The 24,997-nt window shown below is 43.4% G+C and overlaps 1 protein-coding gene across 1 annotated transcript; it reads right to left on the minus strand.

Annotated features, from left to right (window-relative positions):
* Nucleotides 1-577: 577 nt before the first annotated feature.
* Nucleotides 578-24,997, minus strand: SKP2 (S-phase kinase associated protein 2). Its single transcript, XM_006116761.3, has 10 exons — nt 24,807-24,997; nt 22,767-23,026; nt 18,515-18,626; nt 17,553-17,696; nt 15,743-15,877; nt 13,329-13,427; nt 9,702-9,829; nt 8,770-8,821; nt 6,740-6,847; nt 578-4,723 (listed from the first exon to the last, which is right to left on the minus strand). The coding sequence occupies exons 1-10, from the start codon at nt 24,833-24,835 to the stop codon at nt 4,510-4,512; spliced, it is 1,281 nt and encodes a 426-aa protein (XP_006116823.1). The 5' UTR covers nt 24,836-24,997; the 3' UTR covers nt 578-4,509.

Here is a 24,997-nt window from a genome sequence, read left to right on the forward strand (position 1 = left end):
TCCTGCTATGATTGTGCCGTGATCAGCAACCACTCTGTTGCATATTGCGGAATCTGTCTCAATGCATGATACCTGTGAGTGTCATGCCTTTATAAGGCTGTAAGGACATAATTTCCAATATATATGCACCTCTGTATATATCATCTGCATATACATGTCATAAAGATTGAAGACCAGTGTGAACAGAGTCTTGTGGAAGACCGCTTACATGACTCAGTGAAATACAATGTAAATACTTGACTCGGGAGATTCCTGCAACTGTTATGCATGCCTGTGCCCTCTGTCACTTGGCATCAGGAGGTACTAGAGTCATGTGAACTATTCGGTTTATTTAAATATGTAGGGGAAAAACAACTAAGTTCTAGTGAAATATCAACTTTTTAGAGTCATTGACTTAATTTCTTGATTTGCCAGTGGTTTAAGGTAAAACTTTGCTAAATCAAGCCAAGATGGTGGTGATAAATGCTTCAGGATTTTCTGTGTGCTACCACTGTAGTTACAGCAAGCTTTGCTTCAGTTATAGCTACCTTGAGGATGATCAGGTTTATTCTAATAGTACTGAGTCCTTTTTCTTAAAAAAAAAAAAAAAAATCTTTATATACCTGACAAATCCAGTGCCATTACATAGTTATTTAACATATGATTGGTCATTTAGCCCAATATATTGTCTTTTGATATTGGAGAGAGTGCCAGTTTCTTCAGGGTCAGTCCATTCCCAGATTTTGACAGATTTAGGGATAGCCAGAACATGGAGTTGAGCCCCTGATCATCTTGGCTAATAGCTATTGATGGATCCATGTATATATGTAGTTTTATCTGAACCCCATTATATTATTGTCCTTCACATCAGCCTGCCAACAAACTCCAGGGCTGTGTCTACACTGGCAAGTTTTTCTGGAAAATCATCTGATTTTCTGGAAAAACTTGCCAGCTGTCTACACTTTTCTGTTAAAAGCATTTCCAGAAAATCATGCCAGTATAGACGTAGCCCATAGGTTGACTATGTTGTGTAAATACTTCCTTAGGTTTGTTTTTAAACCTACTATTGCCATTGGATGACCCCCCCGGTTCTTATGTTGATGAAGGGATAAATTCCACATTCATTGCCTCCATCATTCATTTTATAGACATCTCTCCTGTCCTCCCTTGAGCATTTCTTTTCTAAGCTGAACAGTGTTGTGTCATGCCCTTAATCATTTTTCTAATCCAAATATATCTTAATCATATGGACTGAACAGCACAGTTTTCAATGTGTATGCATACTGTGGATTTATATAGTGGCACTAGATTTACTGTCTTATCAATCCCTTTCCTAATGGTTCCTAACATTTTTAGCTTTGACTGCTGCTGCACGTTGAATGGATGTTTTCAGGGAACCAAGTTCGAGTGGTAAATGTTCAGTTAGACTGCATTTTTCTATGTATAGTTGTGATAGTTTTCCAACATGAATTACTTTGACTTCTTTCCATTGTGAAACCTGTTCCTTTATTTTTGCCCTTTGTTCCCTTATCTATCCAGTGCAGTTACTGATCCATAAGAACCTTTTCTGTAGCCCATGACTACTTGCTTGCACTTAAGAGCCATTGAGGTAGCTCATAAAAGCCCTTATGAAAGTCCAAGTACACTGGATCAACCTTATCCACATACTTGTTGACACCCTCAGAGAATGCTAATAAATGGGTGAGGCATGAATTCCTTGTGCAATAGTCATTTAGATCTTCTCAACCTAGTCATCTTAAATATTTAATTGAGGATTTAAAGCATTTTTTAATACTATCATTATGCTACGAGTTTAATTTCAGTGTATAGACTTACCTCATTTAAGGCTTTATGGACATCACTTTTTCTCCAATGCTCCATTCCCCGCTGATGGTGTGGAAAAGGTATGCTAAACTAGGTTTTTTAATCTCTCAGGTGAGAATTGTACCATACTGATCTTGAACACAGTAGCAAGTTTGAAAGTCTTCAAAAATGATAGTCCTACGCTACATCTACACTACACATTTTTGCAGCAGAAAATATGCTAATGAGGGACTTCATGAGCATAAGTAATGATCTCACTAGCATTTTCTGCCATTTCTTTTTCCACAAGATCCTTGTGTCTCCCTGGGACAGGCACAAGGATCTTGCACAAAATGGGGATTTTGTGCAAAAAAAGGGTCCACACTACTGTTTTGCACAAAAAAATGGCAGAAAATATGCAAATGAGATTGCAACTTATGCTAATGAGGGACTCATTAGCATATTTACTGCCACAAACACATAGTGTAGATGTAGCCCTAGAGGTAGTGTAGTCCCAAGCACACTCATCCAGAGCTGCAACTTTTAGTGCACTTCAAGTGCATATAAACATTTCCCATTCCACAAGTAACTATTTTCAAGTTACTTTCCTGTCATCCTAGCAAGAGGGGTTTGATAATTCTTTAAAAAATTTGTGTTCAACAATGGAATGCTGTAGATTTTACCAATACAGTATTTACTGGAGAGAAACAGGTTACCAGTCTTCTGTGTTTCAAGCTTAAAGGCTTTCACTTGAGCTAGATTTTACTGATTATACTGACCCTAATAAATGTGTTTGTTTTAATGTATATAATTATGCAAAGACTTGCTCCTTAATGGCTTTGTCTTTATAACTTTTAAGTGGATCCCTTGCTTATCAGGACCTTACTCATTTAAGGTATTTAAAAAATGTCAGTCTGCTTAGATATTCAATATCCAAGCTGTCCTCAGTACATGCAAAGAAAGCTGTTAAATAGGAGAACGTTTGAATTAAAGTAATAGTGCCAGCACTACCCCACACAGTTAGATGCAGTAACGTAATTCCAAGAGTATATAAGTGATTCACCTTCAGCTAAAGATGTTTAAGGACTTTTGAATGTGATGGGTCAGATGAAAAAGCATATCTACCTTAGTTCTAGTTTATACTAAAAAAAAATAGGATTGGCTTGAATTTCACAGCTGAGTGGTGTAATTATGCCAGTGTGGTGTAGTTAAGCTGACTGAAGTCCCTGTGTAGCACTAAATTGACAGAATTCTTCCAATGGCCTACTGTGGCCTCTTAGGCAGGTGGATTATTTTACACCAATAGAATCCCTCCTGTCAGCACAGGTAATGACTACACCACAGTAATAAGTATAGATGTACCCTTAATATTTTATACTCACTATTGCACTTGATCAATTTCCATGTAAAACTGATGAGTAGTAGCAGTTTCTAGCAGTCTGCATGGTCATGTGAAGCAGAGTTCTGTTACTTTTGCAGGAGGTTCTTTTTTAAACTCAACTGGGTACAGGCAGAGGTAAAGGGAGTGCTGAGTGCCATACTGTCTCACATTAGTTCCAAGTAAAAGCTGAAACCTAATCAAGCATTACATCAAAAGGGTAAAAAACTTGGAGCTATGACCAGATTGGTGGGATGTAGAAATGGGAGTATCCAGGAAGACTTTGGTTAGCTGCTTAAAGCACAAACAGTTAATGACTGTAAGGATATATGAATTGCTACATAAATGTTTAAGCCTGCTGGAAATTTGCCACCTCCAAGGAACTGGGGGGGAGGGAGAGACTCAGGTCCTGCTCTTTAGCCCTGCAACATCTCACTTCAGGGAAGTGAATACAGGGCTATATAAAACATCTCCTAGGGAGCTTACTATAAAGAGATTTTTGCATTAATAATGCATCTTTAGAAACTGGAAGTCTCAAAAAAGTTATACTGATTGAATGGCACAGAACTGAAATTTAAGTCAGAATATCAAATGAAAACTTCACCTAGACAGGTGAGATTTGTGGTTTCAATCAATTTGTAAAGGGATTTCAAGTTTCTCACAACAGTGAGGGTCACCTCTGTAACCAATGGGAAAAAATCCACTGTTTTATCCTTGTGTAGATCCCCTTTATTGCTTTTTGGAAACTGATTTCACTGAACTCTAAATCATGGTTTATTGCCTTACCCCTACCACCACCTGAAGAATAATATTTGGGGGTTAAGAGTCTGAATAGATTTAATGCCCTTATTCATTCTGAGCTCTAAAATTTGAAATGACTACTGAGTTGTAAAACCGTACCCTCATACCAGTTAACTAGAACTTCTCTCTACTTTGCAAGGGCCTTAGGCAAATCTTTTTGGACAAATAGAGACCTTCAAATAAAGTAACATCACAGATAATTAAGCACATTGCCCAATAACTAGACCAGCTGTACTATTTATTACAAAATATTCTAACATTCATGTTTAGCACAATTACAACACTCACGCAGTTTTTGCAAACATCTTTCTAAAAGCAAAACTGACTTTTAAAATGTCTACAATTACTCATACCTGATTAGATTTCTGGACACACTTCTGAATGCACTAAGAAAGACAATGTAAAAATATACTTATGAAAGTAAATTATAGCATAAAAACAAGTTAAAATACTTTACAAGAAGTAGAGTGATACCCCAGTGTTTGGGTTTCTTGATGAAGCACACTACACTTGGAGTCAACAAAAGGAAATATCCAGCAAACTGTGCATCACAAATCACTAGGATTTCTCAGTGTCAGTCTGCATTTGATACCCCAGATCTCTTGGTTCTTTTTGCTGCCAACAGTTGGCCGTGCAATGGTTGTAAAATGCGAACAATTGATCTTTATGTGGGGAAGTGTTTCCTTTAGGAGCTGTAGGGAACTGTCAGTCACTATTCCAAAAGCTTGAAGAGTCCTTAGTGTGGGAATTTCACCAAGTTCACTAGAACAAAAAAAAAAAAAAAAAAAAAGACAAGCTGGTCAGTGTTTCAAATCTCCAATTTGTGATGTTTTAGTTGTCATACAGACCAAGATACTTGATTGTTCAGCTATTGCCCCAACTATCATTTAAAAGTATATTTGCAAGTACAGTCAGGGATAGAGGAATTCATCAAAAGAAGTAAAATACTAGAGAGCCATTCCATAGCCAGCTTTAAATATCTTCCAATTACAATTTTAACACCTTAGGTTTAGGAATCAATACAGATCCATTACAAGTTCTCATTTTTAAAATTCAAACATTTTTATAAAATTAAAATAACAGACTTGTATTTCTTTTGCATACAACTATTTAATCCTTTGTTTTATTAAACACTGTTTTACACAATTGTTTGTGGGTTCTAGAGAAGGAGGGAATTTATCTTTAGAAAATAGAACTGGGTTAATGAATTTCCTTAAGGATACTATAAAAGTTCCTTTAGAAACTGAGGCTGCCAAAGCTCTATCTTACTAAGCAAATAAGCTGAGGCCATGTCTTTACTACGGGGAATATTGTGATCAAAGAGCAGCTACTACTACAGACGGTGCCCAGGAGAGCTGATAGAGCATTTGCTCCTATCTACCTCCCACTGTGGAGAAAGCATGGAAACTCAAATGAAGGTATGTTGACTCCAGGTATCTTAATTCGACCTTCCCCTTTAGTGTAGACCTGAACTGAGTTTTAACCTTCCTTCAGCTCAGCTTCCTAATCCTTTTTAAAAGGATATGTAAATATTGACAGAGCTATTTAGTCTGTGATAAGCTTTTATACTTACTCCCTTCTCACTATAGTTGAGAAAAATGACACTGACAGACACAGCTGACCCAGTACAACATGAAAGTAAAATGTTTCACCAGTTCCTATGTGATGTGGGGCAAGTCACAAACTTTTCACTCATAGTTACTGACTACGTGTCCGATCTTCTAGGTGCCCAACAAGAGACTGGTTGGTATCTGCTTTGCAAAATATTCTTTCTGTGCACTTACAGCTGTGATTTGACCATGTAAAAAGATCTATAATGCTAAGTACTCAAAGAAAAAAGTATCAGGTTTTAGCTGTGTTAAATTAAGCACCCAAGATTAGTGGACGCTTCTGACTTGAATTTGTTGGGGCCATTTTTACAGGTATTTAGATGCCCTGTGATTTTTAATGAGTGCTAAGCATATTTAGCTGTCTAAATCTCTCCCTCAATGCCTGAATAGTCCATCTGTAAAAGGAGGACAATACCTTCAATGCCTGAGGTTTTATACAAATAAGTTTAATGTTTGAAATATTCAGATACTGTAGGAATGATCATACAAAAATCCTGTAAGGAAATTTTTTACAATGAGAAATCAAAATAGTGATTAGTTGCTCAGAGTACCCCACCCATGCTGTTCATTCAATGAGACAGAGGTCCTCTGGAAAAGATAGCTTATGATCACTAATTAGATTCTAAAATAGTGCATTCACACACACAGGAGAAATTAAGGTTACACAGGCAACCTTAGAGCAATTCTTCTGTTTACTTCGAAACAATGTTTTAACTTCCTCAGTATGGAAGGAAGGAATATACCAAGAAACTTCATTACATAAAATCATATTTACACCCATATGGTTCATTAGCAGAACTGACATCTTTAGATCCATAGCACAGACCTCTGCCACTTGTGCTAATGGATTAATTGATAGCAGTAGTAGCTTATGTACATGAACCAGCACCACAGGGAAATGAGCGCAAGCTCACTAGGGAATGTCAGATTTTTGCTGACCCCAGAAGAGACCCAGTAATCAACAGCTCCATTCCAGGCTTTACTCCTTGCCTTACACCTTTGAACCTGGTCCCCTCCTCTTAGAGGAAGACTGGGACTATTTTTAAAGCTTTTTCTTGCAGTTTAAGTCCACATAGAGTTCAGGATCTCAAACAGTTTTTATAAAGTATTTGATAGTAGTAAACTGACTTAAAGCTAACAACTAAAATGGGTGTAAGACATTACTCACAGTAAATCAGCAGGAGATATCTGATAACATCTGCTAAGAGACAGATGCTGTAGGCAGATGAGCTGACGAAAATATTGAAAACATTCAGGCTTCAACATTGCACTGTCACTGTAATAAAGGTGATATGCAAAAAGTAGGATTAGAAGAATTACTTTCCAAGAACACAATAAAAGCAAAGTTAAGTGTTTCTGAAAGTCCATTTTGTACACATTTAACATTAATTTGTCTTCAAAAGTTTCCTTCACCTGCTTATTAACTTTTAAAATATAACATGTTTTCTTATTAGAAATTAATCACCAATTTCTATATTTATTTTTTGGAGGCGAAGCAACATCTTGTTTTGCAGGAAGTGGTTTTAGCATAGAAACTTTGGGCACAAAGAAAATTGTTCTACATGCCAAGAGTTCTAAGCAGTATTTAGTTAATATGGCAAAAATCAAATTACTTTCACTTTTTATAATCGTGTTTCAAATGCGTAAGAGGCAAAATAAGTCTTCCACAGCAGATGTAGTTTATTCCTGAGGGAATTGTGTGCACAATAGCTTTACATTTTTGAAAAATTCTGCCTATTTCAATGGTCAAATAAATGTGGAGGCTCCGGCTTTTCAGTGAGGAGCGTAAAACCATGGAGTACACAGATCACACTGCAGCTGCACCCCTGAACGCAGTCAGAGGCTACACCCAATCCTGACACAGTGCAAAGGCCTATGGGATAAACGCCCCAGGGCCCTGCCTCTTCCTCAAGTGCACCAAGGACAGGGTGTATCATGCACACCAAGCCCTGGTCTCTGATCCAGGAGTGGGGCAAGTAGGTTCATTCTGGTAGGATTTAAGTGCGGAAGGAACCAAGCATGAGGCAATCTGAATGCAGCTAGCTCAGGACAGGAACGTACAAGAGGGAGCTGGTGGCATAGAGGTTTGTTGGGAGGTTCTGGATACAGGGCCACTGAATCACTGCAGGGGGTGCAGGAGAAAAGTAGTTGGGGCCCAGCAGGTCAGAGAGATGGAACTCACCAACAGGGTGCCGAAGAAGTGGGGTGGAGGTCTGTGTGCAACTGGTTATGGATCAATGAGGTAGAGGTCTTGGGTGCAGGGGTTTCAATGTGCCCACTTAATTAAGGAGCCTGAACTGCTGCTAAGGGGACACCACATGCCTGACTCTTCCTTCCCCTCATTATTCCCCTATTTTCTTCCCCATCACATGTACCCGCAGCACTACACAGACAAAGTAGCAGTCCAAGTGAGAGAGGCCCTGAACCCAAGCAGTACAAATCTGCTGCTTATGATATCTTTGTGTCTCCCCCGTTCAGGCTGCAACTTATCTCCTTGGGGCTTCACAAAGAATCTGCCCCCTATACATCTGGATTTTTGCCAGCAAAAAAGCTGAGTGAACTTAGCCTAAAGGTTTTAGCACAATTAAGACAGCTGGAGGTGACAAAGGGGGGGGACATCCAATTTTCAAATTTACCTATGTTAAAACAAGATTTAGATGTGATCTTGTGCTAAATCGTATGTATCTTTCCTATTATAGAACTTGCTCAGTATCAAAGTAAGCAAACTCTATAGTAACATCTAAAACTGGTTTCTGTTTTCGTACTCAACTTTCAGCAGCTGAACAATTTCTGCATAAGGATTTTTTGTTGTTGTAAAGTTTGAGCAGAATATCTTCAATTTTGGAGCTGGTCAGAGTGTGTTTGGAGAGGCAAAGAGGAGGCAAGGATCCTTTTACCATTAAGAAAATCCCAGCCTATTGGGATATAGTCAGTACTACAGCAGACAGACAGCAATAATCTTCCGAGGACTGACACCTGAGCTAGGTTTGGGAAAAAAGATCTTGTCTGAAACAGCTCAAGACATCAATCACTCATAGGCTCCTCTCACTTCTGCTAGCAGAAACACAGATATACATGTGGCAGGTGCTGTGGCCCCAGAGAGGCAGAATTTGCAGCTTGAAAGGAGTAGGGACAAAGGTGTCTTTAATGCTATTGAAATTCAGGGCCACTGAAGAGTTTTTGATACAGCTTTTTTACCTTAAATCTAAGTGGATGAGATACGGGCATCTTGTAACCAATGATTTAATATCTGTGGGGGGGAAAAAAACAACACAGATGTACATAACTCTGCTAAGTCACTTTTTTTCCAGTAAGCTTCTCCTGACTAGTAAAATCTACCTTTTAAAGTTGTATATGGTTTGAATTATTCACTAATATACAAGTTACACACTTTCCACTAACATGAGTTATTGACAAAAGGTTGTACTTGTTTAAAGAACATTGGTACTGCACTTGAAACATGCCAAATCTTTTTCACCTCCTGGTGTGCAGTGCAGACCCCTTTTTGTTGAAAAGCAAACAAACAAAAATTGTTCATAAAATGTGTCTCTGCAATGCTATTTGCCACCTTATACCACTCAAAAAACAAACAAACCATATTTGAATTTAGTCACTGTTCATTTTAGATAAATTGACTAAGCTTATTGGTACACGAAAACTCATTCAAGCAACTGAAAGCCACTACACAATTTCATGGCAAATTTTACTGGGCAAATCAATTAAGTTGTTTTCTCGTGACTGAAAATTGTATTGTTTGATTGCCTTGAATTGTAAGGTTGGTAAAACAGAGACAATATTTTCATTATTTATGCACATCCCTGAGCTCAGGACTCAAATTCCTGATTGTGGCATTTAAGTGCCATTAAATATAATACAAAATAATATAAAGTGGCTACCAGAGTTTCAGAGCTTGTATACAAAAAACACTAGTTAAGGTTTAGGGTTAATGTTTTGTTTTATGAATTATACTATATAAAGTAGACCCTTATGCAGGTACAGACACCATTTACATTTGATATCAATACTCTGGTTATGACAAGCCAAGGGGATATGCAAACAGTTAATTGTTGTTATACTTAAGGTTCCACATAGCATTCCACTAGAATACCAGTTCTCAGTGCTGCTGTTACCTGATATCTGCAGATTTTGTCGATATCCACTAAAATTTAGTTGGGTTATATTTGTAGAAATGTGACTGACTGCTGCTTTAATATGATCAGCTGTGAAGTCACACCAGGATAAGTTAAATTCTTCCAATCTACACACAAATAAAAATAAATCCATTTGGAAGTCTTGCAAAAACATAGGTTTGACCTTAAAAGGATCCACATACTATTCAAATATTTAAAAAAAAAAAAATTACACACGAGATGAAATGTAAACCATGAAGTTTCTTCATTAATTACAACAAATTTCAAGAGATCAGATTAAACAGACAACTCAGGGGAACTATAATGGGATATAGAGCATCATGGTTGCCAAAATGCATCAAGTCAGCCATGACAAAGTAACCACTGACTGTTTTGCTGTGAAATGAGGTGCGTGCCATATTTTTATACAAAAATATCATACATGTTTTGATTGCAATCTTCAACCTTTCACATGTTACTGGTCTTCGATTATAAGCACTGAGGGACAGGGCCTGTGTATTCCTTCATGCAGATGTTTACTACATTGTAGATACTACCAGAATACAAACAACAGCCATGACTACTGAAATTATTTTTTGATTGTCGCAATGGTGGTCAAAGAAATTAGTCACTGTCTCATACTTACAGGTCCCTTGAGAACAGCGTTAAAGCATGTTGGTGAAGCAAAGAATCGTGCACTGCTGTATGACATGGTGCATCAACCCCACGCTGGGCTAAGAGGGGTGGACCAATCATTGTGGGCCCAGGAGATCTCTCACCCCCCACCCTTGTTGTGTATGGCCCAGGTGGAGGGGACAGAAAAGGAGGCAGCACAGCTCAGTCGGTGCTGACGGAAGAGGAAATGTATGTGCTGAAGGCTCCTGCAGAGGAACCACTGACTTTGACCTTGCTGTGTATGACCAGTTGACTGCAGAGACACAACTGCTGCCAGCAGAGAAGATGCCCAAGATTCCTAGAACCCAGGGAATCTGCTAGGGGCTGATATTTGAACCCTGTATAGAAAGTTTGACTGCACCGGACCCTGGTGGAGCAGGGTAGGACTGACCTGCACTTACCCATAGATGTGACTACTAGGGATGTTAGATATTGTTTATTTTAGTAATTGTGTGGCTGCAACATTTTTTTAGCATTTACACTGTTACTAAAATGCTCCCTCAGGGACAGAGCCAGCGCGCTCCCGGCCCTACTCCTGGGGAGCCCCCTGCCACCCTGTACTGCTGCCTCGCAGAGCTGGTCCATGATGGAGCCAGTTTAAAGGGGGCAGAAGCTGCTCCAGCATCCCACAGTGTTACTGAGGAAATGTGTTTAAACTCACATAGTTAAACCAGCACATGTTAAGCTTGCCTCTGCCTTAAGCAGTTTCTCCAACATTGCACAAGAACTCTTCAGTGCCTTATTCAGAGACCATCCCTCTTCATATAGGCACACCACAGAACATTAGTCTCCACAAGTGTGGCCAGACAGACTATAACCCCATATCATCCATCCTATTTGCCTCTCTGAAGCACAGGGCAGAGAAGGAGCAATAATATCAGCATAGTCTATGCTGGCTCATCTGATCCTGAGAAGCTGAAACACAGATATGTGGATAGAGAGCAGCTAAGTCAATAAGCTGGCCTCGAGGCTGCGGCTGGCACCTATGTTGATTCGAACACACACAGTCCCAGGAAGAGGAATTTCCCACTGAGAAAACAATGTCCTGTACTTCAAAATTTAATCACCTCAAATCTCTCTTACAAGTGTAAATTAAGTTCACAACTTCCTTGTAAGAACTGGTCTCACAGCAGACAGACCAGCATCAATTGGCATGACAGATAAGAAAGAGAAATACGTGACCCCATGATTATAAAAGATGGGCCCAGCACACACTCACTTTGAGTGTCATTCTACCCTCTACCTGCTGGTCGGGTTAGGTGTTTGACCTCCCGAGGTTCTATGGGGACGCCCACCTCGTATTTTCGTCTTTCCTAGGAATTGAGGGACCGGCCCTGGCCTGACATGCTGGAGTCGAGAGGCACAGAAGGGGGTAAAAATGGTACCTGGATGTGGTCCTCTGTCTTAAGTGTACACATAGAAAGAGTAAGCTGTTACTTGGTACCATTATTTCTATTTTTCTATCTTTATCTTCTTTGTAACCATTTTTAAGACCTATATTTTGCTAATAGTTAAGAAATAGAGCAATAGCCATTGTAACCATATGATTTATAAGCTTCCTCAATAAACCTGTAACTGTTTAAGCTTTAACCTGACTCCTTCAGTTGCTGTAACAGAACCAAGCACAATTTAAAAGAACTTCAGCCGGTCTAAAGGGACAGTTATAGGAAGAGTTTGGGCGTTTGGATCTGTGTCACTCCCAGGTGACAGGACCCACTGGGGCATCTTTCAGTCTTTCCTCAAGGCTGCCCGCTGCGAAGGAATTATGAAATTCTAGCAGCTGAAATCTAAGATGTAATAAGCTCTTCCCTCCTTCAGTTGCTGTAACAGAACCAAGCACAATTTAAAAGAACTTCAGCCGGTCATAAAGGGACAGATATAGGGAGAGCTTGGGCGTTTGGATTTGTGTCACACCCAGGTGGCAAAATTCAGTTGGGGCGCTTCTCAGTCTCCCCGAGGCTGCCCGCTGCGAAGGAATTATGAAATTCTAGCAGCTAAAATCTGAAGCGTAATAAGCTCTTCCTATAAACTCGGGGCGTCTGTTGGCCTGCTGGCCACCCTCTGCGATGGGACCCCGGTCCTAGCAGTAAAGACACGGACGTTAAACCTTTTCTCGGAAACATACACACACACACTGCCCTGACCGTCGGCTGACAACAAGGTATCAACTTTTATAATGGTACTACATCAGCCGTAGAATATCTGTTTTTGAAGGATTATTTTAACATTACAGTCTTTTCTTCTATCAAAGTTGTACACTCTGGCTATGTCTATACTTGTGGCTTCTTGCACGAGTAATATGCAAATGAGGCTAAGCATGGAATATTGCCGAGCCTCATTTGCATACCTAATGAGCCACCATTTTTTTCAGAAGAGGCTCTTGCACAAGGAGCGTCTACACTGCCTCTTCTTGCGCAAGAAAAACCCTCTTGCACAATGCCATTACACCTATTACTTTTCAGGAAGAACGGCATTGCGCAAGAAGGGGCAATGTAGATGCTCCTTGCACAAGAGCCTCTTCTGAAAAAAATGGTGGCTCATTAGGTATGCAAATGAGGCTTGCATACCACACAGCCTCATTTGCATATTACTGGTGCAAGAAGCCGCGAGTGTAGACATAGCCTCTGTGTCAAGGGGGCTCATCGGATGCTATTTCACAATTTTTAAAAACACACTTTCCTTTTCACACAGTATGACTTGTCACTTTCAATAAAGAAATCAACTTTGCCTGAGAATATTCGAGACAGGCAAGTTTATCTGGAAAAAAGTTTAACTATCTCAAAGATTTAACAAAAGAGGAAGTAGTTTAACATTGATTAAGTGCATCTTCATTAGAGGAAAATACTCTCTTTAGATGTACAAGAACACAAGTTACATAACCATGCCAGGAAAGTGGTCAATGATCATCTCTTCTAGGAATATAAACAAGTGCATAAATTGAATCGGTCTTACCCAGAACAGCTGATCAACATCATCTCTAGTGCTTCTGCAGAAAATCTAGAACATCCAGAGATATTTAATCGCACCAAACTGGAGTTCTGAGCAATACTCCTGTAAAGAATACCACAGACAGATTGTCATAATGCTTTCACACTTCTCCTGGCATTATCAATTTTAGGATTTGTTTTCATAATTCAAAATTCCAAGCTCAGGATGGCCTTACTTTTGTAAAGATACATTTGTACATCTTTGCCTAGTGAGCCTTAGGTTTCAATTTAACAGTTAATTAGATGTTCTGAAACTGTTTACCTGCTGCATTAACATATTTGATAGATCATACATTTGAAAAGGGCTATTATCTCTAGGATCTTTGCCAAATTCCTATTTGCATGTTTACATTCTGCCTAGTTGTTTCCTTTACAGTTTTAATGTGCCTTTGACCTTTTTGTTACTGTTTTGAAACAGCTGCCAGGTTTCACCACAGAGGTGGCTGCATTTCTGTGATGGATAAAGCAATTAGCCCATTCCTAAAATTAGTGTCAATCCTGTAAATAGATGTGCCTGTGCACACCTCTGCACCCAAGTGTGATCTTACTGAAGTTGGTTAGTCTAGCTATTTAAAAGATGAGGGCCTACATTCGTAAATTGTTTGGGGACTCTTCTGCATACAAGATGGCATATAAATAAAAGTTACTACTGAATACTTTTTGTAAATGAGGTAGAGTGGCCTTATTCCACTACATAGAGTGTTAGCTCTGCCAGCTGGACTAGGATAACCCCATAGCTTGTCTCTTGCAAGAAATATAGGCATGGGGCAAATAGTAGAAGAACAGGGACCCACAGCTCAGTTCGAACTAGGGATGTAATAGTGTAGTCAACTAACCGATAAGCAAAAGCACTTAGGCTAATACTATAGACTACACACATTTCCCTCCCCCAGCCAGTAAATTTTGAGCAGGCTATCCAACAGCCCATCTCAGTCCTGGCTTGTGACAGGTCTGGGACCTACCCCTGCTCTGGCTCTAAAGCGTATTAGGAGCTGGGTGGGCAGGCAACCCAGCTCAGTTCAGGCTCGCACCGGGTCTGGGAGCTCAGACCTGCCCTACACAGGGAATGCTGCCACCCTGATATAGAGGCAGCAGGGGGCTCCTCAGGAGTGAGGTTGGAGTGCCCTGGCTGCCGGTCCTACCCCAGGACTATAGAATAGTCGACTAACCCAATAAGAATTGATAAGGTTACTCAACTATTTAATTAAATTATATTTAACATCCCTATTTCGAATCAGACCAGGAAAAGGAGCAAGATGTCCATTTCTGGATGCCAAAGAGATAGCAAAGCCCACATCTGGCTGTAGCAAGCAATGACCCTCTGGAGCAGGGGTGGGTAATAATTTTTGCCCAGAGGCCACTTCAAAAATTTTTGAAGTCTCCCCGGGCCACCTCGGAAGGGCAGGGCCTAAACAGAAAGGGGCAGGGCTACCCTACCCCCAGACCAATTATGGTCTGGGAGTGAAGAAGTGCCTTTGCCCTCCCTTCCCACGAGGCACCCATACCCTGGAAAAGGCTTGGCATGCTTCTCCACCCCCAGGCCAATTAGGGCCTGGGGGCAGGGGAGTGCAGGAAGCCTCCTCCCGCCCTGCGAGAGGCGCACGTGCCACTTTGAAGTGCCACGGGCTCCTTGCAGGGCTAGGGCAGGGCGAAGGAAGCTTCATTCAGCTCTCTCTCGCCCCCAGGCCCTGATTGGCCCCGGGGCGGGGACCGCCGGAAGCCTCCTCTGCTCTCCCCACATCTGCGAGCAGCGCGCCACATGCTCCTGGCAAGACGGGAGGAGGTTTCACGCAGTCTCCTACCCCAAAGCCTTCTCTGCTCTGCCCTTGCTCTACAAGCAGTGCATGGTGGTTTGAAGTGCTGCATGCTGCTCGCAGGGTGGGGGCAGAGTGGAGAAAGCTTTGGGTGTTTCCCAAACCCTAATTGGCCTAGGGGCGGGGGAGCAGCAGAGCTTCCACAGGCCAGATCCACCCGCTTGGCAGGCCGAATCTGGCCCGCGGAGGCTCTTTTGTCCACCTCTGCTCTGAAGCCAGCTTAGAGGGAAGGCAAAAGACTGCCCTGGAAGAGTGAGAAACCCAGTGAGAAGGAGAGGCAGAACCAGGCCCAAGAGAGACTATGGAGCAGCCCCACCAGAAGCTGATAGGAAGTAACCTAAGGAATAGAGAGATTAGTCCTGTTAGCCCCAACCTCCTAATATGGGCTGGATGAATACTAACTTAGGTCAGAAAGCCAGAGTCGCTGACTGTTGGTACACTCAGCCACAAGCTAGGATGCCTGTGAGACTAGCCAGCCATGCAAATCAGGCCCCTGATGCCACCAAATAGGTTGTCCCTGGTCCTGCAATGCAGGAACCTTACACTTCTGAACATGCCTACTGACCTAATGATATCATCAGAAAGCACCAGTCCTTCCAAGCTGAGATTCTGTAGTCGATCACAATGACAAAGAATATTATGGAGATCTGCAACATTTACTGTGCAGTTGGACAGATCCATATGTTGCACTCGAAGAGGTCTAAAGAGAGGAAAGGAAAAAGACAATATAAAATGGATTTTAATGTTTTTCTAAAATTAAAGTAGCATATTGTATTTTTATACAAACATATGAATGCATATCTAGCAGAAAACAAATGCTTTAAATCAGGAGTGCGTAATAATTTTTGAATTACTTAATGAATTTTTGGTACTGGTCATGGGTTGGTGCTGGAAGGGGTGGGGCCAGGAGCGGGGCTTGGGACTAGCCTTCCCCCAGAGTTGTTTGGGGCTAGAGGCTTTGAAGTACAAAACACAGCAAAAGGCTCCTGGCCCAACCGCTACCACATTGCATGAGAGCCTCCCGGATCGCTGCCGCTATTTCAAGGGTCCCTGTTGTGGGAGCACTGCGAGTGAGAGCCCTTTAAATAGTTGCAGCAACTCAGGCAGCTCCCAGGTAACACGGTAGCGATGAGGTTGGAAACTACAAGCCCTTTAAATAACAGCAATTTAAAGGGTTTGTCAGTTCCACCCTATCCCATCGCTTGGCATCTGCCTGGGGTTGCCACAACTATTTAAAAGGCTCACATCAATGGTCTCTGCTGGGGTAGCACTGCGATTGGGAGCCTCAAATCATTTCAATAGGAATCCTGCTACCTGAGCCACCACCTGGAAATCCAGTGGCATGGGCAGCAGGATATAAAGAGAAAGCAGCCAGATGCAGTATGTGGACTGTATCAAATTGTTAGGCAGGCTGGATCCATCCCTTGGGCCACATCTTGCCCAGCCCTGCTTTAAATGCATGTTTGAGCCATCAATATTGCTAATCTGGTTACCCAAAATTCTATTTACTTTTAAGGCATATGAATTTTTAGGACTCATAAGAATATCTCTGTCTATGCTAGAGTTGAATTGTATTTCCTTTAACTCTGCATAGAAATACACTTCAGTGGTCAGTTGTTGGTTCTAAAAAAAGATTTATTAAATAATGATACTAGACCAGTGGTACCCAACGCGGCACCCGCCGGGGGATTTCTGTGCGCCCGCTGAAACATCTGGGCTGGCCCAGCCCCCGGCGCGCGGCACATGCATGGTGCCGGCTCCAGGCACGGGACGTATGGGCGGCCCCTCCCCTGGGCGCGCGGCACATGTGCAGGGCCGGCCCAGGGCGCGTGGGCAGACCCAGCCCCGGCCCCAAGGCACATGTGCGGTGCCGGCCTGAGGCGCGTGGCTCGTGGGTGGCCCCGGGCGCACAGCCCATGCGCGGTGCCGGCCTGGGGTGCATTGCTGGCCCCTGCCCCGGGCGCGCGGCACATGCGCAGTGCCGACCCCAGGCGCATGGCTCATGCGTGGCCCCGCCCCCGGGTGCGCGGCGCATGCGTGGCCCCGCCCCCGGGTGCCCGGCACGTGAGTGGCTCTGCCCCTGGGTGCCCGGCAGCCACGCAACGTTGGGGACCACTGTACTAGACTATGCTATTTAAAGACTGAATGTATCAATTCTTATACAAATCTGAATCAAGTAAAAACAGAATGCAGCTCCCCTGATATTCAGCCAAGTGCTTTATTCACTGGCTCCATGTTACTTCTAATCCAAAATTTATAGATGCCACACGTGTGACAACCAGAGGTGGTAAATCAAAGACTGACAAATACATGAAGGAGGGAAGACTGAAAAGATGACTATGTTCTAGCATACCAAGAGAGGATGACAGTCTTACCGGTTGTTTTTAAACAATGGTTTCCCAATACAGGATCTTGGACAGCGAAATACAGTTACACCCACAGGGAGCAATTGCCCAATCACTCCTGGGAGCAGATTTTTACCAGTTAGATCAAGGGTCTGCCAGAGTGATTCATCAAACCTAGGGAAGAAAGAAGTTTGCTTGTTAACAAGTAATTAAAGCCAAAGCAAAGGACACTGCCATCAATAACTTAACATTATGAATGGGCAAAACAAGGAAATCAGCTCAGCAAGGATTTATGTAAATAAATATTACTGAGATTTTTCCATTGATCTGATAGAAAAACACATTTTTATTTTCTGAATATGAAAAGCCAAGATATCACATAAAACTCTGCAACACTTGACAGGAATTGAAGACCCAAGGAGAGCAGAAATTTTGCTCAACGGAATTGGGCTCCATTGGTCCCCAAAGAAGACTGGAGAGGAGAACAGGGAAGTTGGAACTCTTGCTGCTTTTCTTAGAGAGGGGAAGCAAGGAGTAGAGGATCCGCATGGCAGTGAGTTCTATAGTCTCCTGCAAGTATGGGAACACTGCAGGAAAGGGGGCATTACTTGTTTAGTGAGAGGCAAGACAGAAGGAGATGGGGGGGAGGGAAGATGGGAGCCCGCAATTAATGAATGGAAAAGCTCCAGACTACACTACATAGGTGAGGAGGCGAGTAGACAAGACCCCAGTTTTCATTATGGAAGGGCTAGAAGACAGCAGAAACTTTAGTTGGGGACACAGCCCAAATGCAAAATGCTCAGGCAAATGTGGCCCTCAAGTGAGTATCCATTTAAACAGACAGAATAAATGAATCTATTGTCTCTTAATGCACGAGTAATGCACTTTTAGTGTAGACAAAATTACACATGCTCATCAAGATAAAATGAGACCATTTAACCCTTTAAAAAGCAACATTATTCTCATCCATTAAAGTAAAAAGCAATACTCACGCTAGACGTTGCCATCTCTTGCAAACCTGGGAAACTTTTAGCAAGTCAATTAGATGCAAGTATGCAAAGATTTCCAAGAGCAGTTCATCTGGCAATGCATCCCAAGAAACACCTTGAAGAAAACAGTCAACAAGTTTTACACAGAACTGATGCATTTTTGTCTACTGCCATTAAACAAAAATATTGAAGACAACAGAAAGATTCCCTGCCTTACCATCACAATTTCATTCCTTTATTGATCCCTGTATACGCTAATCCACTATTTAAATACATTTCCTTATAAGGAAAAGCATTGTAAGTATTATTACTACCACCATCTCATCCAAGACGTTACTAACGACTGTGTGCATAGGTGCAAAAATATCTGCCAACAGCAATGTCCCACACTTATCTTTTGAAGCTTATTTGTCCAATCCATCATGTTCTAAAAAGTGTGAAGAGTTCCAAAACCAAAATCTTTTTCTGAAAGTGATGCAGCGACTCTGGCCTTGTGCAATCAGCTCTTCTTAAAATTCATGATTCTCTCAACTGCAACTCCTAATACATATTCTGATATTGCTCTTTTAAGCTGTTTCACCTGCCTATTAGCCAAGCATTCTTTCCTTAAGCAGATACATTGTTCAAGTTACTATATACATCCAGAAAATGCTGTTACTGCTCCAAAGAGGTCTATGGAACAAGGAAGAACCTCCCTAACTGGGATAGGAGATGGTGTACATTTTAGATAGGAACTCCAGCCAGCACTTTCCAGATCACAATTTTATCTGAAAAGAAATATTTGACAGGTTGGGTACAAATGAGAAGGGTGGAAGTATATAAAAAACAGTCCTTGCAAATCCACCAAAATACCATAAAGAAAGCAAACCATAATCATTAGCAAGCTACTAGATAGTAAAGACGCTCAAATAGGGATGTAAGCAACTAGTCAACAATCCAATAAGAAAATGCTTCCCCACCCCCCACCCGGGTAGAGGGGGGAAGAGCAGGATCCAGTGCTGGGGGGAGCTGGCTTAGAAGTTGGTTCCCCACAGCACCATCTCTGTGAGAAGGGGCAGGGGCGCAGCGCGGAACTGGCGGCACTTCTATCTTTGAAATGTAACAAGAGCTGTGCTCTTGCTACATTTCAAAAGCAAACTGCAGCTGGAAGCACAGGGCCTGCAGGGGGCTCAAACAGTCTGGGCAGGCCCCTCATGCTTTGCTTTTGAAATGTACAAGAGCCCCAGGAGGGCTCTTGTACATTTCAAAAGCAAGGAGTGTGGGACCAGCAGGAGACTGTTTGAGCCCCCTGCTGGCCCCACGCTCCTTCAGTGCTTCCACCTTTGAAACATAGCAAGAGCCAGCAGGGCTCCTCCCACATTTCAAAAGCAAAGATGCCCTTATTGACTAATCAAATAATCGATGCAAATTACATTGACTATTCGATTAGTTGATTAATCTAAATGTAACATCCTTACGATAACTGCAGTCTTACAAAAGGCTTGCAGAATATTCATATGTTGTGATGTTTAGATCAGAGGTCTTCAGATAGTGTACTCTGTTGCTGCAGTGATAGTTCTCAATCTAGGATGATCTCTTTTAATCCACTCTCTTGCTGCAGTGATGGTTCTCAATCTAGGATGATCTCTTTTAATCCACTCTCTATTTAATCCTTATTGAAGAAAACAGAATAGAAGACATTCTAGGCTGCACAGTAGCCATTAGTTTCTGTGACCCATGGGAAATATTTTCTCCAGAGATGATAAAACACTATCCATTCACAGCTCTCCTTTAAGGAAGCAATATAATCAACCACTTCCTCACAGTAACACTCTCTTTAGGGTATGCAGACTTGTCTAGACATGGGAGGGAAAAGTAAAACTTGTGAGAGAGAAGAGAGATACTTGAAAGAAACACACACAATTCACTAGATCTAGGGACTAGAGGAGTGTAGGGATGTAAGTGACTAGTCAAGTAGTCAACCACCTAAAAAGCCTAAGCTTATCAGGTAGTCAACTCACTACTCGACCACAGAGCGTCCCCGCTATACATCCAAGATACGTTCTAAAAAACCTGGATGTATAGTGAAATGACATAAAGCAGGGAATTTTTTTACCCCGCAGTTGACTTTCATTTGCACAAATTGATTTTTTTTTTGGTGCAACGTAAGAGCAGGGAATGGGAGGACTTATAATGCATCAGTTCCTACAAGCATCAACGTTAATGCAGAAAAGATGTATACCAGGGCGACATATAGCAAGGACGCCCTATAGTTGCTTCTCTCAGAGGCGGCGGGGGGGGGGGGGGGGGGTGGCAGGGGGAGGGGAAGCAGGAGCCAGTGCTGCACCATTTCTGCCAGGGGAGAAAGAGACACAACAGGGGACCTGGTGCTAGCCACTCAGCAGTCCTAGCTCACGCCCTGTCCCAGACACTGCACTTCTGCTTTTTAAGTGTAAGAGCCGAGCTGCTTTTAATGCATTTAAAAGGCAGGGCCACAGCAGGATTACCTTCTGGGGCCAGGAGCCAACCCAGCTGCAGCTCTGCAGTTTCCCCTCCTTATCAACCAAGTAATTGATTAGCGGATTAAATACAATTTAATATGCTTAGCGCAGTGGTCACCAACCAGTCCATTCTGATCAGCTAGCTGATCTTGGGGTGTCTCCCAGGCTATCACAATTTCCAGTTATGGAGTGGGGATGCTAATAAAGCAGGCTCCCTGCTTTCCCTAGCCCTGTGCTGTCAGTCCATTTCTGAAAGCAACCAGCACTGTCTTCTCGGTGTGGAGGGAGTGTAGGGGGACTAGGAGTCTCAGTGCCCTGCTCCTGCCTTTAAGAATCATCTCCTAAAATATCTACTGGACAGGAACAGGGAACTGAGACTAGGGATGTAAAATTTCAATTAATTGGCTAATCAAATAGTTGATGCAAGTTGCATCAGCTATTCGATTAGTTAATAAGGGTGCTTCCATCTATGAAGCGAGGCAAGAGCCCCAGGGTTGTTGCTACACTTCAAAGGCAAAAGCACTGCAGGGAGCATGGGGCCAGCAGGAGACTAACTCCAGGCTTCATGTGTCACTGCCACTTTGAAACGCCACAGCAGCAGGCTTCAAGTGGCATTTCAAAACGGCAGTGCTGCATGCAGCCCGGAGTCGGCAGGGGTGTCCCCACCTGACCCCGGACTCCTCGCAGCGCTGCCGCTTTGAAACACCACATGCGGGCCAGCTTGGGGACTCCACCTGGCCCCAGGCAGCACATGGCATTTCAAAGCAGCAGCACTGCATGGAGCCTGGGGTATGGCACCAGACTCCATGCGGCGATGCTGCTTTGAAGCACCACCTTCTCCCCCACCCCTTGCTGCCTCTTTCTGTTAGAGGCAGTGGGGCTGGGGGAGGGGGGAGGAAAGAGTGACTAGTCGACTAGCATGTCAACTTGCATTTGCTTATCGGATAGTCAACTAGTCGTTCACATCCCTAACTGTGAACACTGGAGCTGAGGTGACAGCAAGGAAGGGCAGTACAAGGAGCTACATCCTGCCACCCCCAGGAACACAATGGCCCCTTCTGGGAGTCATGTGGGGCCAGAGCATGCAGGGAGCCTTTCTTAGCTTCACTGTACTAGTAGCCACCAATGGTAAGTGCTGCCTGGCAGGAAACCACACTCCAACCCCCAGCCTCTCCCCATATCAGGCACCCCATATCCCGTCCTGCACTCCAAACCCCAAGCCCACTCCCAGAGCCAGCACCCCAAACCTCCTCCCACACCCAGGATCCCGATCCCAGCCCCGACCCCCCTCTTAGAGCCAGCACCCATTATCCCTTCCTGCAACCATGAACCCACTCCTGTGCCCCTAGCATCTGCCCAAACCCTGAGCCCCCTCCTGAACTCTAATACCCTCAGAGCCTGCACCTGTCTCCCCGTCCTGCATCTCAACTCCCTGCCCAGGTTCAATCCAGAACCTCCCCTCCCCTCCCGCACACACACAGCATGAACCTCTAGGCCCCAGTCCAGAGGCTGAACCCCCTCCCGAACTCCAGCGTCATGCCCCAGACTGGTACAACCGAGGGAGAGAGGGAAAGAGGAGGACAGAGTGAACAGGATGGGGCAGGATATCTCTTGGGTCGCCTTTAAATTCAGAAAGTCATTTTAGGCATAAGCAGGATAGAGTCTGCTTAGAGAGACCAAACTTTGTCAGGAGAAACTAAACTACTTGGTATTTGTAATACCTGACCTCAGACATTGTCACAGGCTGACACAAGCCTGGGCTGCTGTTACTCTACCTGACTCTGTCTCTCGCAGAAGCCTAGGCCTACGTGCAATCACAAAGTCCTTGTCCTTTTCCTTCAATTTCTGCCGTTTCTGAGGAGGATAGAGAGACACTAGCAGTTCCTGAGGGGTGTTCTCACTCCCCAGCTTCTCTTTCTTAAGGACAGACACTCCCATGCCCGAGAGTATCTCAGATGTCTTGGTGGGGTCCCAGGACCATGTGAAGCTTGTGGAAACATTGCTGCCTGAAGCTGGGATTTCCTGGAGATGTCTCCTGCAGGAACACCAAAAGTTGCACTCACAATCATTTGTAAAAGATATACCCCAAACCCAAATGTCTGCATGAGATGCATGTAGAAAGACTAAAAAGAAAAATGGCACAAGTGGCTGCACCTACAGTCCCTACAATAACTAATCCCATTCACACAGATAAATTAACAGCAACACTTTTTACTTCTATAGCACTGCAAAATCCTATAAGGGTTTACGAACAAGCCCCCCTCCATCTCTCTCATGCCCAGACCCCGCACTCCCAGCTCACTCCTGCACCCTCCCTCCAAGCCAAACCTCACATCCTCACCTCCTCCTGCACTCAAACTTCCTGCCAGACCCCCACTCCAGCACCTTACCTCCATCAAGATCCTCCACTCTCCTCCCACACACTGAACCCCTCAATTTTGGCCTGGGGGCCATGAGGATTAATTTAAGTAAAAAGATTAAAAGAGCTAAACATATTTAATTTTGTCTTGTTTATTCAATGGACAGGAAAAATAGCTAGAAGAAAAGGGGTGAAACTAAGAAGAGAATAATTCAGTCTGAAAGTTAGAACAATCTTCCTAATATACCAGTTGTTCAGGACTATTAAAATGAAACTGCACAAATTACTGGAGAAAAGCCCTGCAATGGCTGGGGTTACAATGAATGATCTCTAACATCTTCATATTTCATTGCCAGGATTGCTTCATTCACCTGTGTAAGCTCTGTGAAGGTTAAAAATCTATAGCCAAGCGTGCAATCTGGTGGTTTGAATACAAAACTGGGAGTCAGGAAATTGAATTCTAAGTCCCACCTCTGAAGTGGATACCTGCTTTTAGGTTATTTTGCCTCAGTTTCTATAGAATAGTGATTATTTATTTGCCTCACAAGAGAATTAAATAGCTGATGTTTGTAGAGCACTTTAAAATACTGCAGTATACTAATTAGTGCTGAGATGCATTAGCTGAGAATTAGCACTGCTCACATTTCGTATCACAGGCCATGTACTGCCAACAGTGATTCTCAGCTCAAATGACAGTCGTTTGTTCTCTGGTTTTGGTCCTATTATCACCATGAAGTTCTGAGTAGCCATGGTGTGATGCAAAGTGACATCTGTGAATGCCCTGGGGGCCAAAGACACAACTGTTGACAGTGAGTTTGCACTCACTGAATTTCAAATGCTTGGAAAGAGGTTTCATTTATCTAGAGAAATAAGGTGAACTAGTCAATAGTTGTATGTTTCTGCCCTGCACTGTCGATAACTAGAACTACACGAGCATGCCCATGCTGCTAGCCACTACTAGAAATCCTGTTTTAGCTCGGGCTGGGGGCTGTCTTTGAAGCAACGGGGATCTAGCTGCACTACTATAAAGTCCCATAAGGTCACACTATGCAGTGCAGTAAAAAATTCAGAATCCTCACTGAACACGGGGTTAGTTCCAGGCTACTGGTCCCGCTCCCTCTGCCCCGCTCAGATTTCCGCCAAAAATCACAAAGCTGCCTGCTATTAATTATCCTTCAGCGAACGCCCTAAGCTGCTGCCTTTAGGTATGATTTGCGCTCACCAGGCCGGCCGGGGAGACATGGGGGAGGGGGAATTGCACTGTGCAGATGCGGTTTTCCACTGGGTAAAGGGCGGTGGGAGGTGCAGAAGCAGGTACAATAGATGGCCCAGGGCCACAGGGGATCTACCCAGTGCATCTCTCTGCACGCACTCCAGCCAGCACAGCCAGTGCTCACCCCCGCCCCTGCAGAGCCCAGACAGCCCTCCCGCTCGCCGAGCACAGCAGCCGCATTACCTGTGCATGGTGGCTAGGCGCAGAGGCATTAGAAGCTGGCAGCCCCGGTTCCCGCACTAGCCAGGAGCAGCGACCGTCCCTTCCCGCGCCTCCTCTCTACGCAGCAGCAGCAGCACTGAATTAAGCGCGCCCGCGGCCGGCGTAACGTTCCATTCCCCAGAGCGCGCGCTTAGACCTAACGGAAGTGTCGG

Source organism: Pelodiscus sinensis, chromosome 6 (assembly GCF_049634645.1).
Source record: "Pelodiscus sinensis isolate JC-2024 chromosome 6, ASM4963464v1, whole genome shotgun sequence".
In the NCBI taxonomy this organism is placed as follows: Eukaryota; Metazoa; Chordata; order Testudines; family Trionychidae; genus Pelodiscus; species Pelodiscus sinensis.

Bases quoted from the DNA above. Each gene is read 5' to 3' on its own strand.
- SKP2 (XM_006116761.3), bottom strand. From the start codon at position 24,835: ATGCCTCTGCGCCTAGCCACCATGCACAG. The intron at 17,697-18,514 runs GTGAGTATTGCT...TTTCTTCCCTAG, and splicing joins AAGAGATGGCAACGTCTAGC to GTTTGATGAATCACTCTGGC. The intron at 15,878-17,552 runs GTAAGACTGTCA...TCCTCTCTTTAG, and splicing joins CCATTGTTTAAAAACAACCG to ACCTCTTCGAGTGCAACATA.